Source organism: Hoplias malabaricus, chromosome X1, assembly GCF_029633855.1.
Source record: "Hoplias malabaricus isolate fHopMal1 chromosome X1, fHopMal1.hap1, whole genome shotgun sequence".
NCBI lineage: Eukaryota > Metazoa > Chordata > Actinopteri > Characiformes > Erythrinidae > Hoplias > Hoplias malabaricus.
Genome location: NC_089818.1, coordinates 25825067 through 25843413, shown reverse-complemented (window position 1 = coordinate 25843413; position 18347 = coordinate 25825067). Strand labels below are relative to the sequence as shown.

The following is an 18347-nucleotide window of genomic DNA, read 5'->3' as shown; positions in this document are numbered from 1 at the left end:
GAAGGAAGATAAAGGGTTTCTCTGTGTGGGTGTTTGTGAGAGTGTATAAGTCTGTTTTTATATACTTTCGGGGCAAATAAATCCTTATTTCTTAGAAAAGCCTGAGAAAACCAGCAAAAGAAAACTATATGATTGATTTGGTTAATAATAAGGGGAAAAAAACATTTAAATTACGTTAATTCTTATTACAAACACTATACCTGCACAGATCTGTCCTTATGGGCACGTATAATCATTCATTCATTTATTGGCTGTAACCCTTATCCAGTTCAGGGTGGTGGTGGGTCCACCAACGTGTGTTTTTAGAGCGTGGGAGGAAACCGGAGCACCCGGAGGAAACCCACGCAGACACAGAGAGAACACACCACACTCCTCACAGACAGTCACCCGGAGGAACACACCACACTCCTCACAGACAGTCACCCGGAGGAAACCCACGCAGACACAGGGAGAACACACCACACTCCTCACAGACAGTCACCCGGAGGAAACCCACGCAGACACAGAGAGAACACACCACACTCCTCACAGACAGTCACCCGGAGGAAACCCACACAGACACAGGGAGAACACACCACACTCCTCACAGACAGTCACCCGGAGGAAACCCACGCAGACACAGAGAGAACACACCACACTCCTCACAGACAGTCACCCGGAGGAAACCCACACAGACACAGAGAGAACACACCACACTCCTCACAGACAGTCACCCGGAGGAAACCCACGCAGACACAGAGAGAACACACCACACTCCTCACAGACAGTCACCCGGAGGAAACCCACGCAGACACAGGGAGAACACACCACACTCCTCACAAACAGTCACCCGGAGGAAACACACGCAGACACAGAGAGAACACACCACACTCCTCACAGACAGTCACCCGGAGCAAGACTCAAACCCACAACCTCCAGAACCCTGGAGCTGTGACAGAAACAGTACCTGCAGTGCCATCATGTCGCCCCTGGGCAAATATATGAGGACATCCAAATGTTTGTTAAACCCATCATTTTGAAACCATGGGCATTAATGTGGAATTGCTTCTATAATAGCCTCCAATCTTCCAGGAAGGCTTTCAGCTAGATTCTGGAACACGACTGCAGGGATTCACTCCCATTCAGCAACAAAAGCTTTAATGAGACTGGGCACTGATGTTGGGCAATGGCTCACAGTCGGCGGTCCAGTTCATCCCAGAGGTGTTGAATGGGGTTGAGGTCAGCCTGCTGAATGGGCCAAACCAGAACCAAGCCAACCTTTTTTTCTGATTTTCTGGGAGTTTTCACACTGAAACTGAAAAGGGCCATCGCACACAGCTGAAAACACATGATTCTCTGAAATTTCACTGTCCTTTAAATGAAACTACTAACTACTAACCACTTTAGTTCACACTGGGCATTGTGGTCTTAAAGAAACACTAGATACGATCTGGTGTTTTTGCTCTTGGGCTCCTCCTAGAGTTGCACAGTGTAATACACTCTTAATGCACTGTCCTTAAATCAAGGCGGGGTGTGGTTTCCTACCCTCCTCCAAATGTCACACAGCAGCAACAACAGAGGCTCTATTCTCCCTATGACAGGTCAGTGGAGCATCACAATGATTCTGAAACTGTAATTGTTTTAAGGTACAAATACTACCTGGTGTTCCATTAAATCTTCCATGTTGTTAATCGCCAATGAATCCTGATCTGTAAAAACTCCTAACCAACAGTTCTTGTGCTGGTGTTGCTTCCAGGGACTTTTGGGAACTGATCCGAGTACAGGCTATTTTTATGGGCCACATGTTTCAGCTCTACTGTGAACTTGTGTTGCTTTGTGGCCGAGCTGTTTGTTGTACCAGTGTTTAAATTATCCAGCTCAAACAGGGGAGAAATTTCACAAAACATCCCAATTTTCTCCACTCTTCTATCAACTCAAATCAGAAGGGAGCATGCTTTGACATTCCCAAGCGACAGAGCTTTTCAGGACGACCCTCCTGCACGTGTTCGTATCGATTTGTGACTGATTTTATTCATGTTTTAGGAATAGGACATGGCAGAAACAGCCAAACCCAGTAATTCTTTACATGTCATTATATGTGATATATGTTTAATGTATAACACACAGTACACATATGTAGGACCCCATGCACTGATACAGTACAGAAATGAATTGTGTTTTCCTCTTACCAATCTGTCCATATGCCATACTGATGAGTCTCTCATTGACCAGTTTATCAGTTTTGGGGTTTCGGGGCTGGCGCTTCATAATATCACTTTCTGCTGTCTCATAAGCCAGAGATATGGCAGGAACCTAAAAGGAGGGAAGGGAGGGAGAGAGAGAGAGAGGTGTGAAAGTGCTGTGGGGCAGTAGAGCAGCAGCAATGATAAATGAAGGGTTTATGGGTTTGGACGGTTTGGGTGTGTGTCTTCAGAATGAGTAAATGTTTTTCTGGAAGACAGGTACAATGATGACTGGATACTGATGGACTGAAAATGATGAAGAGATAGGACAGACATAGAGAAGGGCAAAGGGAGAGAAGTAGAGTCTCATCACTCAATTAAACACACACACACACACACACACACACACACACACACACATACTCCATTTGTGTTTGTTTTGTTTATATAATCTAAAAATACTATAATTTATGCTATAAATCCCCATTGTTCTACAGCCCCGTTATTGTATGAACGTCATGATCAAGTGAATAGCACATAAGCATTTTTACACTCAATTAACTAAAATGTTAAGGATATTCCTTTATTTTATACACATACATACACTCGCAATTTGTGTCAGTGCGTTTGTCTGTGCAGCAGACCGTCTCATACATATTTGGAGGCTATTTGCACATCATTGTGGCTGAGGCAGAGGTGTGCACTCGCACGTGTGTGTGTGTGTGTGCACGCGCGTCTGTATGTGTGTGTTTTACCATATCAGTTCCGAGGTCGATGCAGAGGATGGTGACAGTGCCCAGGGGTAGAGGGACACTGGCAATGATAAAGAGCAGAAATGGAGAAATCTCCGGGATGTTGCTGGTGAGAGTGTAAGCTATCGACTTCTTCAGGTTATCAAAGATCAGACGACCTTCAGGAGAAAACACAGAGGACAGGTTTGTTCATCCCAGCAGAAACTTTAATATTGAACATTTTATTTGAATAAAATGGCTAGATTTCATTTTCTTTTTTGGGGCATTAAAGGCCTCATATTAAAATAGAACTCACAATATCATTTTCAATTATTGTGTTTCCAGTATTTTTAATGTGTTTTATATAAGTTATAGGGTTTACAGTAGGGCTGGACAATAGACAATAATTAAATATCAGTATTTATATAGTATACTGATATATAATATATAACAATATGATATTCATTCATTTAATGTCTGTAACTCTAACCCAGTTCAGGGCAGCGGTGGGTCCGGAGTCTACCCGGAATCACTGGATGCAAGGCAGGAACACACCCTGGAGGGGGCGCCAGTCCTTCACAGACTTTCACTCACACATTCTGTCACTCACTGATGGTCATTAGAGGGCGCTGCCATCAGTTTATTGCACTCAGTTTTAAAATTAGTTTAAAAATATTAATATTGACAAAGCCAAGAGGTTCATGTCTGACAGTGATGTGATGTTTCTTGTTTGTTTTTACCAGATTTTCTGTGGTTTTTATATTTACAGTGTGTTCATACTGTATCAACTAAAATTAAGTATTATATTGTGATATAAACATTGCCCGTATCCTCAAGCCCTAGTTTACAGTCATTGACTGTAGCTAAAGTGTTGCTGCAAAATGTATCATCCCCCTTCTACCAGAAAAACACAGAATACTGCCACTACCATGTTGTGGTCCACTGCTCAAACAATGTCTCACCAGCAGTGGTGCTATAGTGGTTCCACTACATCACTAATGTATAGGGTGGAAGGTGGCTGTTATGGTTGAGTTATAGTATCATTAGACAGGCTCAGTATTTCCATGCATCTACAGCAGCAATATATTTGAGGAAATGGCCAGTGGGTGAATATATAAGGTGTAGCTAAGAAACTCAGATCTCATTGTATACTCCCCACTTACCCTCCTCCACTCCTGTTACTATGGAAGCAAAATTGTCATCCAGCAGGATCATGTCTGCCGCCTGTTTGGAGACGTCAGATCCGGCTATCCCCATGGCAACACCGATATCCGCCTTTTTTAGAGCAGGAGAGTCGTTTACACCATCACCCGTCACCGCCACAATAGCACCCTGGAAGCACAAGCAACTATCAACTATTACATCAACACATTAGCTGGAACATTTCTGCTCAGTTCAGCTTTCACAGCAAAGCACCCCTGATAACCCACACAAACACAGACACACACTCCTACCTGTCTCTGGCAACCCTCCACAATAATGAGCTTCTGCTGGGGAGATGTACGCGCGAAGACAATCTCAGTATGGTTCTTCAGGATATCGTCCAAATACTCTGAACTCATCTCTTTCAGATCACTGCCATGGACCACACAGGCCTTGGCATCTCTGTCCCAAACACACACACACACACACACACACGTATAAAATATTAGTAGGTGTATTGAAACTTAAGGGTTTTTTTATTACTATTAATAAATGACAGTTTTCATTTTTAATACCTACCCACCTTGACCATGAAATGAGAAAAGAATGGGAGAGTGATTTATTTACAATTATTTATTCACTATCTGTAACCCTTATCCAGTTCAGGGTCGCGGTGGGTCCGAAGCCTACCCAGAATCACTGGACGCAAGGCAGGAACACACCCTGTAGGGGGCGCCAGTCCTTCACAGGGCGACACACACTCACACATTCACTCACACCTACAGACATTTTGGATTGAGTGATTCTAACTTAAAAAAAAATACTGAAAAATTACACTCAATTTAATCAAACAATTAACTTCAGTAATCTCTTCTTTATGAGTCTTTTATATTGTATCACTTTTCTTATTGTATTTGATTTATCAGTCTTCACACCTTTAAGAAATTATCTTAAGGGACCCGAAGGTAACTTGCTTGGCTGCTGCACTCAGTGACATGATTATCACATGATTATCGTAATAAAAGGTCTGAAACAGGATGTCTCCCCTGGAATGAGGGAGTATTTGGTGAATTTATCAAATTAAAGACACGTTCAGTCAAAGCTGCTCCAGCTCACGCTGTATGTAAATAACTAGAAGGTGTTTGGAAGTGAGCCATCATACAAAGGGTCTAAAACAGGGGTGTCAAATCAGATCTACGGAGGGCCGCGTGGGTGCAGGTGTTCTTTTCAACCACGCAAAAGCCCCACACTACTGAAAGTCAAGATCTATTGATTAGATCCAATGATTAAAAACAGGTGGAGTGAGGTGTGGCTTCTGCGTGGTTGGAAAGAAAACCTGCACCCACACGGCCCTCCGTAGATCTGATTTGACACCCCTGGTCTTAAACCTCATCCACATCGAAGGCATAGACTTCTGATATTAACCCCGAAGAGCCCAGACACAGTTCAACATCAGGTCAAATTATGAGAAAAATAAAACAGGCCAAAGAAACAACATGGAACATTTTTTTCCACATTTCTTGCAACATTCTGTAATTATGTTTGAGCTAAAATCCCAGCGTCACACAGACATCACAACAACCGTTTTATAACGTGTATTCCAACATTTTGGTCTTGATTTGGGTCAGAATGGTTCTGTGTGAAGGTTCAAACAAAGCATGCTTTTAAAATAAGTATTTCTATGGTCTCTGTGTAGTCACCACACACACTGTCACTCTGCAAATGAGGTCACGTACACACACTCACACACTGTCATGTGACTGCATCCAGGACGTTCAGTAAATGCCACTTAGGGACGTCATGATTTAAAGTGAAGAATAAAAGTGTGCAGGGAACTTTCCAGACTTTATAAAGGGTTTGTGACAGATATGTCACCATGGGTTTTAAGGGTTTACTTCAATAACATATTGTTTCATATTCACCGACTCAAGTCAAGGTAATTTACATTGAAGGTGGTATATTTAAATGTGTATACTGTGTGCTTTGTGTAATGCTGCTCTGCTAGATCTGTTTCATTATGTTTTTTATTGTAATAAAGACCATATTTCATCTCTAATTTACCCAAACTCATACACACCTTGGGTCGACTTGACTTAAAGGGATGTTGAGTCTCTCTGCGATGTCCTCCACTGTCTCGGTCCCCTCAGAGATGATGCCAACACCTTTAGCGATAGCTTTAGCCGTGATTGGATGGTCTCCCGTCACCATAATTACCTTTGTAAATGGGTTAGATATAATAACCTCAATTTATAGAAAAGTCGTTTCTTAACTGTGGCAATACGTTTATTTTATTGTGTAAAATATGAAACTTCCAAAGTGCTATGTAGTTATTTTGTGTAAAATAATAATAAAAGCCACAAATCTAACTAAAGTGCACTGAAATGATGAAGAAAAGGTTTTAACTTTTAAATTAATAAAGCAATGTGAATACCTTGATGCCAGCAGAGCGACATTTGCCCACAGCATCAGGGACAGCAGCTCTCGGTGGATCAATCATGGACATGAGACCCAGGAAGCACATCCGGTCTGTGGGGAAATTGACCTCATCAGAGTCGAAGGCAAATCCTCTTGGGAAATGGGAGGGAGACAGAGAAAGGTGGCAGAAACCTGCAGACAAAGACACAAAAATAACTACCATAGACTCAAGAAACAAAGGGAAAATGTCAGAAGTAATATAAAGCAAAATCAATGATGTTGGCTGAGGACATTTCTCAAAGAAACTCTGTGGTAGTGGCTTGGTAAATAAAGTAAGCCTGAATTCTACATTTTTTAAGGCTCATTTCCTTCACTTGTGCTGAGCTTAACCAGACTTTTTCCAATCAAAAATTGTAAAATTGTATCAAACCCCAAACCTCAGAGTGTCTGCAGCAATTATGACCCAGCACTTTCACCCAACCGTCTTGAGCTAACATAAGGGGTGTATTTGTTTACTTCACAGAATACTAGTGTATATCTGTAACTGTGTTTGCATTGGAGCAGAAAGTGAAGGTTGCAGACACCAAACGTAGTTATGTTTCATACAGTGTGGTGATCCACATACTGAGATGGGGACATGCACTTCAGACACACTTGAGACACATGTTCACACACTCAAAATGGGACTAGGAATAGTTTTGGAATAATGAGCAGCTCAATTCTAATTTGTCCTGTAGATGAAATAGGTCACATTCTATTTACACACCATAAGTACGTAAGTAACACATTTTGTATTTGTAATATTTTACACAGTTCTATAATAAAAGCTAATAATTATTCACCTCTAGGTACTATTACACTGATTTTACTAACGTGAACAATAATGTGCCTGTACAGTACCTTTTTTTCTGACAGTGTACTTACACTTAGCTCTTTTCTAGACAACCACAGTGATTTACATTGTTTGAAAGACCTCAAGCATCACCAATGTGCAGTATTCAAATGAGTGATTGAACAGCAGCCAATTACGCACAAGTACGCTCACTACACATCAGCTATTTTATAGAGCAGTGACAGTACAAGGCAGGACCCACACCCTGGAATTGGTTCCAGTCCATGACAGGGCATCACACACTTACCCAGTCACAAGCTCACACCTGTGGGCATTTATGCATAGCCAATAGACTATAGGAGCAAACTGGAGTAACCCCACTCAGACACAGAGAGAACACAGTGACCTCTTTGGGGCTGGACCCAGGAACCTTCAGTTGTGTGTGAGCGATGTGAGTACACGTTGTGCCACCCTTAACATAGTTACAAATTGATGTGCCCACAGACGTGCCCTTATTGCCTTAACAGGCTCACTCTCACATACAGCAATAGGTGTCCTTGGGCAAGACTCCCAACACTGCACTACCTCTGTAACATGATTTAAGAATATAATATAAACTGTTCTGGATGCTGTTTCTGCTAAATGCCATAAATATCAACTCTCATACTCAATAACATTCCCTTGCCCTAAATGCTTTCTCTGTTCTCTTACCCAGTACTCTCTCTCCCAGACCACCCAGGTCCATGTACGCTCCCTGGAACGCATCCTTCCAGTCATCATCTAGAGGAATCTCCTGGCCATTGATCATTATGGTACTGCATCTGCGTGATCAGTCAGCCACAGCAACAGTCATTGATTACCAACACTTGCAGTCATCAAGTAAACACCACCAATTACACCAGCATTAAGTATTGATCCGAGTGAAATATCATTAAATAATAATAATCCACTGTTAAAAACCCACAATCATAATGATTATTAATGATTAATCACATTTATGGTAAGGTTTTCTTAGTTACAGATTTCTGTAATGAAGTTAAAAGTAGCTTCTGAGCAGGTGAGTGAAGGAGTGGATGGAGGCAGGGTTCAGTCCTGATTACTTGTATTGATTACCTGTCCAGAATCCTCTCGGGAGCTCCTTTCATGACCAGCAGATGCCCCGTGGGACTGTCTTCTACCTCATGGATGGACAGCTAAAGGGCAGGATGGAATAGAAAATTATTTGTATTTAATTGTGTTTATTGTATAAATATTTCAGGACTATCGTATACAGAACTATGTAAAGTCAAAGAACTAAATGCAACTATTTAACTGCCAGTCATAACAGCTATGATTTTCATGGTGAAAAATTCTCAGCACTGCAGTGTTTAATGTAGTAGCGGTGTGTTAGTGTGTGTTGTGCTTGTACAACTCGATCAGACACAGCAGTGCTGCTGGACTTGAGTTTGCAATCGTAGAACAACAAAGTCCTCCTGTGTGGTCAGTGGAGCTGAGAGAATGGACAGTGAGTGCAGAAACAATACAGTGCAGTATATTCTCGGTCGATTTGAGCATGAATTTTGTTTCCTCGTCAATATTCTGTGGCTTTTGGAGACTTAATGGCCTTTAGAGAGACTTAGCACATGTGCTGCCTCCTCCTTCATTATAGACAGGAGAGGCTGATATGGGAAGGAGCTGGGACACTTTAAAATTAGACTCTCCAGTAGGAAAAGAATAAGGGGACTCCTGAGAGGAACAGAACCTTGGATGGAGATGCTGTTTAGAGACCTTCTGTAAGATTTGCTTTAAGTGGCTTCATTTTTTGGTTGATATATTTTTTTTCGAAACACTGTATTGAACCCGTGTTTGGCCTTTGTGTGTGTGTGTGGCCTCTGTGCGTGTGTGTGCGTGCATACCTGGTACTTGTTGGTCGAGTTGAATGGGATCTCACACACCTTGGGGTTTTTCTCTCTGAGCTTGTGTACAGACCCACAGGAGAGCTCGATACACTTCAGCAGAGCAGACTCTGATGCATCTCCTGCCGTATCCCTCTAGACACACACACAGACCACATACACACGTATACCAGTACAGTACAGTTTAACTTCAGACCTTACAAATGCACTGAAATTGAGAGGCTCAGCCTAGGTGTGTTATATTTATGATACTTCACATCGCACAAAGAGGGTGGAGAAGGCTAACATTCAAAAACAGCTTTGCATAGAGGAAACACATGACTGTAAATCTCCTCCTAGATTACTGTTTATCCTGTGCCAGAAGCAACCAAGTTAAAGCACAAGCCAATCACGATGCTTTACCGGCTCCCGAATATCCCTTTCAATGAGTACAATTGGACTTCACACATATGCCAGGGAGCAGACAACCTTGAGCAAGCGCACTGTGCTACAGCACGTATGTCCCAGCTGATAAGAAATGGTGTCGTTGGTGTTGAGTGTCTGGGGTCAGAACGACTCAGATTCTAACAGACTTTATGGTATGTTTGTGTGTTCAGTGCATGTGCGTGTGTGTGTGTTCACCTTGAGAACTAAAACATTCTCTTGTCCAGGTTTGAAGACAGCACGGTTACAGAGTCCTGCGACCCGTGACAGAGCAGCCCAGGTGGGAGAGTCCTTCTCAAAGCCCCCAGAGCCCCCTGTGAATGAAAAAGAACTGTAAGTTTGAAACATAACCAGATAGATATATTTACATCATGGAAATCACAAATGTTTATTCATGCCATCTTATATTTCTAAATACAAACCTCTTTTCCAGAAAAGCTGGGACACACTGCATGACGTGAATAAAAACAATGCAATGATGCGTGAAATAATTTAAACCATATATTTAATTTAAAGTAATACAAAGACAAAATTTCATATGTTAAAACTGAAGAAGGTCATTGTTTTTTTGAAAATATTTGTCCATTAATTTGACGCCAGCAACAGGTTTTTAAAAAGTAGGGACTCCTTCTTTTTTAAAAATGACTGTAAATGCTTGTTAACTGAGGAGACCAACTGCATTTCTAGGGCCTTTTTATATATAGTTTCTTCTTTGCCTTTGTGAGGTTTAACTCCTACCTGTGGATGCAGTGACCAACTGTGCTTCCAAAGTGTTTCTGAGATTGTGCAGCGATTTCCACTACAGAATTCTCTCTATTTTTATTGCTAAGGGCCCCAAGACCATAGGCAGCCAATATTTTGGTTGTGGGACTTCTCCAGATTCTCTGACTCTTTCAAAGATATGTGCTGTTCATAAAGAAATCCCCAGGACCTTGGAGATTTTAAGTTGAGAAACATTATTCTTGAACTGTTTCATTATTGTTTCTTTCACAAAGTGGTGTACCTCTGTATGCTTTGTTTGCTTGTTTGTTTGTTTGTTTGTTTGTTTGTTTGTTTTTAAAGCATTACACATATCTTTGTTCCCCGTCCCAACATTTTTTGGAAACAAATTCAAAACGTTTTAAAAATTAATAACGTTTCTCAGTTTCACCATCGGCAATATTGTCTTGGCATAGTTTTCAGTTAAATACATGGATTAAACAATTAATTAGAATCATTGCATCATGTGTTTATTTAGATTTTGTCCAGCGTCCCACCTTCTGTGTGGTTTGTAATGGGGTTTGTAGAATACTTATGTACGACATGAAGAAAATAACATATTTAACAAAACACTACCCGTGTTAATAATAGTCTGTTTAAAGACTGGAAAACAAAGTTTTACACAAGGTTTGAAGCAGAACTCATTTAGGGTCAGGGTCAGGGTCAGGGTCAGGGTTATTGTTACAAACACTGATGTTGATCTCACTTCATTGAGACCTTTATTTATTTTATTTAATATATTGTTACTGGACTCTTCTGAAGTGTCCTCAGTAGAGAACAGAAATTCATGGCCTGAGATTGCATTTATTATTAATTACAATTTCCATGGCGACCCAAATTATAATGAAAGCTTCTGGGATATTACAAATACATCATTTAATTTTTGGGATCGGTAAGAGCCCTTGAGAAGGATCCATCGCCTGTGTAATACCTGCTCTCTGGTGGTCTTTTGGACCCTGAGAATTGATGAACATAATAAAGATGGACAACTTACACACAGACAAAGAATACTCTGGAACCAATCATGTGTACAGTGCACCTACGTGGTTAGTGAATCTGATAAATAGGAAATTAATGTAGACACAGAGTATGTGTGAGTGTCTGGATCTTTTCTTTAGGAAAGCCAGTGTTCTGAGTTGTGCTGCTTTGTCCAAACGTGCTTTTATACGTACAGCTGAAGATAAAACAGTAGGTAAGACTCTGAGAAGATAAATGTAGTGCATTGGAAAATGCTGCAGGAGATAAGCACAGTCTCAATCGCCTTATTAAAGAAATTCTAAGATAATTACAGTGATAAGGCATGCTTTTATAGTTTTTTTACATTTAATTCGCCATGGACAGTTTGGGAACACTCAAACAAATAATAACAGAGAACTAAGTGTAAGTATTGTGTAATGCACCAAAGAAGAACTTATTTATCACATAAAACACCAGAAAATATAATAATATTTGTGTCTGAGCACAAGCACAGAGCTGCAAAGTGACACATTTCGACAGGGAATCACAACCCCGGTCGTAGATGTAGTATTACTGAATAAATAAAGATTACTGAGGTATTTCCAGCAGTTAAAGTTTACTAAAACTAACATTTCTGGGGACCGCTGGTGAACTGTGTTGATGATTTCTAAGTAGAATTTAGTATTAATTCTCACACTCTTGTGCAATGGCTAACAAATTGGACAAAAAATGCATATAAATTGCCACCACAGCAAACAGCAACTCTGCAGCACAATATGCAAATGTCATATTTAAATTTGTTCCCTGTAGATGATGTGTTAACTTGTTTTTTACTCAGAAAATCAACAACACACGCCATTTATCAAGTGGTGTTCAAACCTTACTGACATACTTCTATCCAATACGATGCAGAGTAGAACATCATTAAGTGTGGTCTTTGCCCAGTTGTGGCACACGGGTCTGAAGCTCATGAATATTCATGCAGATGCATGGACTGTTTGGCTCTGAGACTCTCTGAGAGGTGGTCTAACCTGATTGGTCCTCGGAAGTGTCTGCCTCGTGGATCTGGTTGTCAAACCACATGTGGGCCACAGTCATGCGGTTCTGCGTCAGAGTCCCGGTTTTATCAGAACAGATTGTGGAGGTGGAGCCCAGGGTCTCTACAGCCTCCAGATTCTTCACCAAACAGTTCTTACGCGCCATACGCTTTGCCGTTAGAGTCAGACACACCTGAGAGAGAGAGAGAGAGAGAGAGAGAGAGAGAGAGAGAGAGAGAGAGAGAGAGAGAGAGAGAGGGAGGGAGGGATAGAAGGAGAGAGAACGGGTGTGAGAGGGTAAATGGGGAATTGAAATAGTGCAGAAGAATAAGACAGAATGAAGGAAACATGTTATCCTCTGGTCTGTATAAAATATTAATTATATTAATTATATTATAAATATTACATCACACAATATCATATAAGCAGCAATGATTTCTGTCAAAATTGTGTCTATGAAAAAAAAAATTTCAATATTCACAATATTTCAAAAGCCCTGTTCATAATGCTAATGCTAATGCTAATGATGGTAATGAGTGTTTTAAATGATTATTTTAACCAGTTTGGATCAAAGTTACTGTATATACCTTGACTTTTCACCCCACAAAACATTTAATGTGGCCAGAGAATATATAATTATATAATAATGATCATTCATCAACATTTTTTTGTTCATTTTTGTGTGATATGGCTTTTTAAAATTCTTTTAGCCAAAACAGTAATGTAGTAAAGCTCTGCCAGTAAGGCTCGTTCAAACTGGGCTGCGAATTAAATTGAGAGAGAGAGAGAGGGGGGGGGGGAGAGAGAGAGAGAATGAGTGAGTGTGAGAAAGAGCAAGAGATGTGAATTAAATCTGGAAGGGTGACAGGAGCAAAATTGAAAGTGGAATTGTGCAGGGCCAACGAGAAAGGAGCAGTGTTTTTCCTTCATTCACTGAGACTCTGGCTGCCTGCAGGACTGACGCAGAGGAGAGAGCACTGGACACGCTGTAGACAACAAAGTACAATTTACACACACATCCACACAGGAGACACAGAGAGGGGGAGATGGAGAGAACAGAAATGACAGGAGACAGAGGAAGACAAACGGAAATATAAAAAGTAACATGACGACAAATATAGGAGCAGGGAGAGAGTAAACGAGACAGCTAGTGGGCAGAGAAATCAGAGGCAACGTCAGAGAGAGAGAGAGAGAGAGAGAGAGAGAGAGAGAGAGAGAGAGAGGGGTACAGAGAGGGAGAGAGAAAGACAAAGAGAGAGAGAGAGAGAGAGAGAGCGAGAGAGAGAGAGAGAGAGAGAGAGAGAGAGAGGGGTACAGAGAGGGAGAGAGAAAGACAAAGAGAGAGAGAGAGAGAGAGAGAGAGAGAGAGAGAGAGAGAGAGAGAGAGAGAGAGAGAGAAAGACAGAGAGAGAGAAAGAGAGAGAGAGGGAGAGAGAGAAAGAGAGAGAGGGGTACAGAGAGGGAGAGAGAAAGAGAGAGAGAGAGAGGTACAGATAGGGAGAGAGAAAGACAGAGAGAGAGAGAGAGAGAGAGAGAGAGAGAGAGAGAGAGAGAGAGAGGGGTACAGAGAGGGAGAGAGAAAGAGAGAGAGAGAGAGGTACAGATAGGGAGAGAGAAAGACAGAGAGAGAGAGAGAGAGAGAGAGAGAGGTACAGAGAGAGAGAGAGAGAGAGAGAGAGAGAGAGGTACAGAGAGAGAGAAAGACAGGGAGAGAGAGAGAGCTAGTGAAAGAAGCAGAAGGAAACAGAGGGAAGAAGACATAGAGACCCTGTAGACATAAGGGAAAGAGAATGAAAAAGAATTTCAAAACCTGTTCTTCATGGTGACAGTGGCCAGCAGCCACTGTGTGTGTGTGTGTGTGTGTGTGTGTCTGTGTCTGTCTGTAAAAAAGAAATGAAAAAGATGTGTGTATGTCAGTTACACTCTGCATCAAAAGGCTCATATTCTACATTTGTCCCGTCTCACGCGTATTAATGATCCCTCTTCTGATTCCGTTGTGAAAAGCAGTCCCGAATGAACTGTGAACTCCATATAAACAAGGTTTAAATCAAAAACGAGTGTAATATTAATATTTTCATTTCAGTTATTACATGTAACCTTTTATTGGAAGTTACATCACAACAATGATGAATTCAGAATGGGTTTAGGTTTTTATAATAATTACTGTACAACTAAATTTTAGCTAAGTATAAAGTGTACAGATAAGTTTTTTAAATGTTTTTGTGTGACGTATAATTGTAATTCAAACACTCTCTGGTAACAGTTGTGTAGTATTTTATTCAAGAAAAATAACCTTAAAAATAATCGGTACTAATATGTTGCCCTGTGAAGGACTGGCGCCCCCTTCAGGGTGTGTTCCCACCTTGCGCCCAATGATTCTGGGTAGGCTCCGGACCCACCGCGACCCTGAACTGGGTAAGCGCTTACCGACAATGAATGAATGAATATTATCCCCAAGACTGCTTCTGCAGTGCTTTTTGTTTTCTGTTGATGGAACTCTTAACAGATAATTATCTATTTTACTGCACTTCAAACTGCAATTCACATGAGACGATAAATCAAATCCCTTCATACTCCCTGAATGAATAAATTCATACAACATAGGGGAGGTCCCCCACATGGGGGCAGCCATGTTTACAGGTTTAGTAGAGCATCTCTAAAACCTTCATGAGGCAAGGTGTCCCGTGTATGTGGTCATGCAACTCTCACCGTGACAGTGGCCAGCAGTCCCTCGGGAACGTTAGCGACGATGATGCCGATGAGGAATATCACAGCCTCGAGCCAGGTGTATCCGAGGATGAGAGAGAGGATGAAGAAAGAAACGCCAAGGAAGACAGCCACGCCGGTGATGATGCGGATGAAGTGCTCGATCTCGATGTTAATGGGGGTCTGACCAACCTCCAGCCCGGAGGCCAGAGTTGCGATACGTCCCATGACTGTATGATCACCCGTTGCTATGACAATGCCGCGAGCTGTACCTGCACACATACACACACACCAAAAACACACACTTGATAAAACACATGCCCCTTCATAACATCCACACACATCCTCTGAGAAATGTACTAAGAGCCGACACAAAGTTGATTCACAGTAGAATTGCTATGTTAATTAAGATAATTAAGAATGGCAGATTTGTTGATTGATGTGAAATTTACAGCTCGTGTGATGTGAGTTTTGATACTAAAGCCACTAATAATCCATATACCAATGTATCAATAATTCAATACACCATACCACATCACAGTTCTTATTTTTGAACATGTTGATTGCTAGAATATAACTACACGGGTAAAAAACAGCTGTAATGTACATGAAATTATGATGTGGATTAATGTGTATTGTCCCGATTATTGAAATAAATAAACAACAAATAACTGATTTCTCACAAAGCGATTCATTGCATGTTGCCTCCGATGGTAGCTGACGGAATGGAACTCACCCTCAACACAGTTGGTGGAGAAAAAGCCAATGTTTCTGGTCTCGAGAGGGTTTTCATTAGTGAAATCTGGAGAACGAGTCTGAGGTTCAGATTCTCCAGTCAGAGAGGAGTTATCCACCTGAAAGAAAAGGAACCGCTCTTTAATTTATATGGAATAATGCTTAAAAAATAGCATGAGGGCGGTGTCAACAAGAACATAAAGTGTCACTGATGCAAAGCACTCACTTACACTTCAGCCACTTACAAACAGCAGTATTGTTTCTCCCCAAACACACCGTGCCACCTCCAAAGAGGCAGAGCTTATGAACGTAAATGATCCAGAGAGAACTGCAGTTCTCACTCATGAGAGTGAGTGGATGAGTGAGTGTGTGAGTGAGTGAGTGAGTGTGTGAGTGAGTGAGTGTGTGTGTGAGTGAGTGAGTATGTGAGTGTGTGGGTGAGTGAGTGAGTGAGTGAATGAGTGAGTGAGTGAGTGTGTGAGTGAGTGAGTGAGTGAGTGTGTGAGTGAGTGAATGAGTGAGAGAGTGAGTGGATGAGTGAGTGTGTGAGTGAGTGAGTGTGTGAGTGAGTGAGTGAGTGTGTGAGTGAGTGAGTGTGTGTGTGAGTGAGTGAGTGAGTATGTGAGTGTGTGGGTGAGTCAGTGAGTGAGTGAATGAGTGGATGAGTGTGTGAGTGAGTGTGTGAGTGAGTGTGTGAGTGAGTGAATGAGTGAGAGAGTGAGTGGATGAGTGAGTGTGTGAGTGTGTGAGTGAGTGAGTGTGTGTGTGAGTGAGTGAGTTGTGAGTGTGTGGGTGAGTGAGTGAGTGAGTGAGTGGATGAGAGTGTGAGTGAGTGTGTGAGTGAGTGAATGAGTGAGAGAGTGAGTGGATGAGTGAGTGTGTGAGTGAGTGAATGAGTGAGTGAATGGGTGAGTGAGTGAGTGGATGAGTGAGTGAGTGACTGGATGAGTGAGTGTGTGAGTGAGTGAGTGTGTGAGTGAGTGTGAGTGAGTGAGTGAATGAGTGTGTGAGTGAGTGAATGAGTGAGTGAGTGTGAGTGTATGAGTGAATGAGTGAGTGAGTGAATGGGTGAGTGAGTGGATGAGTGAGTGAGTGAGTACATTAGTGAGTGGATGAGTGAGTGAGTGAGTGAACGAATGAATGAATGGGTGAGTGAGTGAATGGGTGAGTGAGTGGATGTGTGAGGGAGTGAGTGAGTGAGTGAGTGAGTGTGTGAGTAAGTGTGTGAGTGAGTGTGTGAGTGAGTGAATGAGTGAGTGAGTGAGAGGATGAGTGAGTGTGTGAGTGAGTGGATGTGTGAGTGAGTGAGTGAGTGAGTGAGTGTGTGAGTAAGTGTGTGAGTGAGTGTGTGAGTGAGTGAATGAGTGAGTGAGTGAGAGGATGAGTGAGTGTGTGTGTGAGTGAGTGAGTGAGTGAATGAGTAATTGAGTGAGTGGATGAGTGAGTGAATGAGTGAATGAATGGGTGAGTGAGTGAATGGGTGAGTGAGTGAGTGGATGACTGAGTGAGTGTGTGAGTGAGTGAGTGAATGAGTGAGTGAGTGAGTGGATGAGTGAGTGTGTGTGTGAGTGAGTGAGTGAGTGAGTGTGTGAGTGAGTGAGTGAGTGAGTGAATGGATGAGTGAGTGTGTGTGTGAGTGAGTGAGTGAGTGAGTGGATGACTGAGTGAGTGTGTGTGTGAGTGAGTGAGTGTGTGAGTGAGTGAGTGAGTGAGTGGATGAGTGAGTGTGTGTGTGTGAGTGAGTGAGTGTGTGAGTGAGTGAGTGAGTAAATGAGTGAGTGAGTATGCAATAAATGATTAAATGAATTAAAAGAATGTTCTATAAAGTGATTCTAATCTAAAATTTCATTCTCAGCATGTGTCATACAAGAAGGGCTCGACAATTAACCTATTCATAATCAAAATCACAGTTGGAAAAGGAGTATTTCTCAGTCTGTAAGAGCTGCAGTTCTCATTTCACCCAGCATTATTCCTTATAAAGCCTTAGGGAAATCCCTAATAACTTAATAATACAGGGCTTGTGGCCACTTGGAACTCTGTAATCTTTACTGAAGCCTGGATCCCACGGTCTAAAAAATAATATTAATAAATGATCATATTTAAATCAGGTCTGAGTGATTATAATAAGGTCACCAGCCCAGAAAACTGAATACTGTTGTAGATGTTTATAGAAGAATGCATCCCCCTTCTCCCTCTGTCATATCTATCAGCCCACAAACTGTACCTCTCTAAAATCAATACCACAGACATAAAAAGAGCACCGTTTTAACATCAGAAGCCGAGGATGAAAGGGTAGTGACGGGTCCTGGCAGCAGTTATTACACACAGCATGTGCTGCGTATAAAAACGAAACCGAAGCCAACCGCCCTGATTTAAATAAGGGTCATGAGAATTACTTTGATGCCTTGCTTCCCCGTTGTTGTCCCATGCATTAGAACAGGAGGCCGTAAATCGAATCTTCCTAGAACGACTACTTTTGCCCCATTAGGGCAGGTTTCTAATCTTCAGCTGAAGTGAGATTATAATTGCATCACGTGGATCTGGCTTTAGAG

General features: G+C 41.7%; 1 protein-coding gene across 2 annotated transcripts in view; it reads right to left on the bottom strand.

Annotated features, from left to right (window-relative positions):
• Positions 1-18347, bottom strand: part of LOC136675429 (sodium/potassium-transporting ATPase subunit alpha-2-like) — a 38414-nt gene that overhangs the window by 5766 nt on the left and 14301 nt on the right. For both annotated transcript variants that reach the window (XM_066651975.1, XM_066651976.1), the window contains exons 7-19: positions 15797-15914; positions 15064-15332; positions 12349-12547; positions 9800-9915; positions 9179-9313; positions 8397-8476; positions 7995-8104; positions 6468-6643; positions 6114-6250; positions 4348-4498; positions 4057-4225; positions 2918-3072; positions 2169-2292 (exon numbers count right to left, since the gene is read on the bottom strand). In XM_066651975.1, coding sequence (XP_066508072.1) covers positions 2169-2292; positions 2918-3072; positions 4057-4225; positions 4348-4498; positions 6114-6250; positions 6468-6643; positions 7995-8104; positions 8397-8476; positions 9179-9313; positions 9800-9915; positions 12349-12547; positions 15064-15332; positions 15797-15914 — 1939 coding nt within the window. The remainder of the gene's footprint in view (positions 1-2168; positions 2293-2917; positions 3073-4056; positions 4226-4347; positions 4499-6113; positions 6251-6467; positions 6644-7994; positions 8105-8396; positions 8477-9178; positions 9314-9799; positions 9916-12348; positions 12548-15063; positions 15333-15796; positions 15915-18347) is intronic.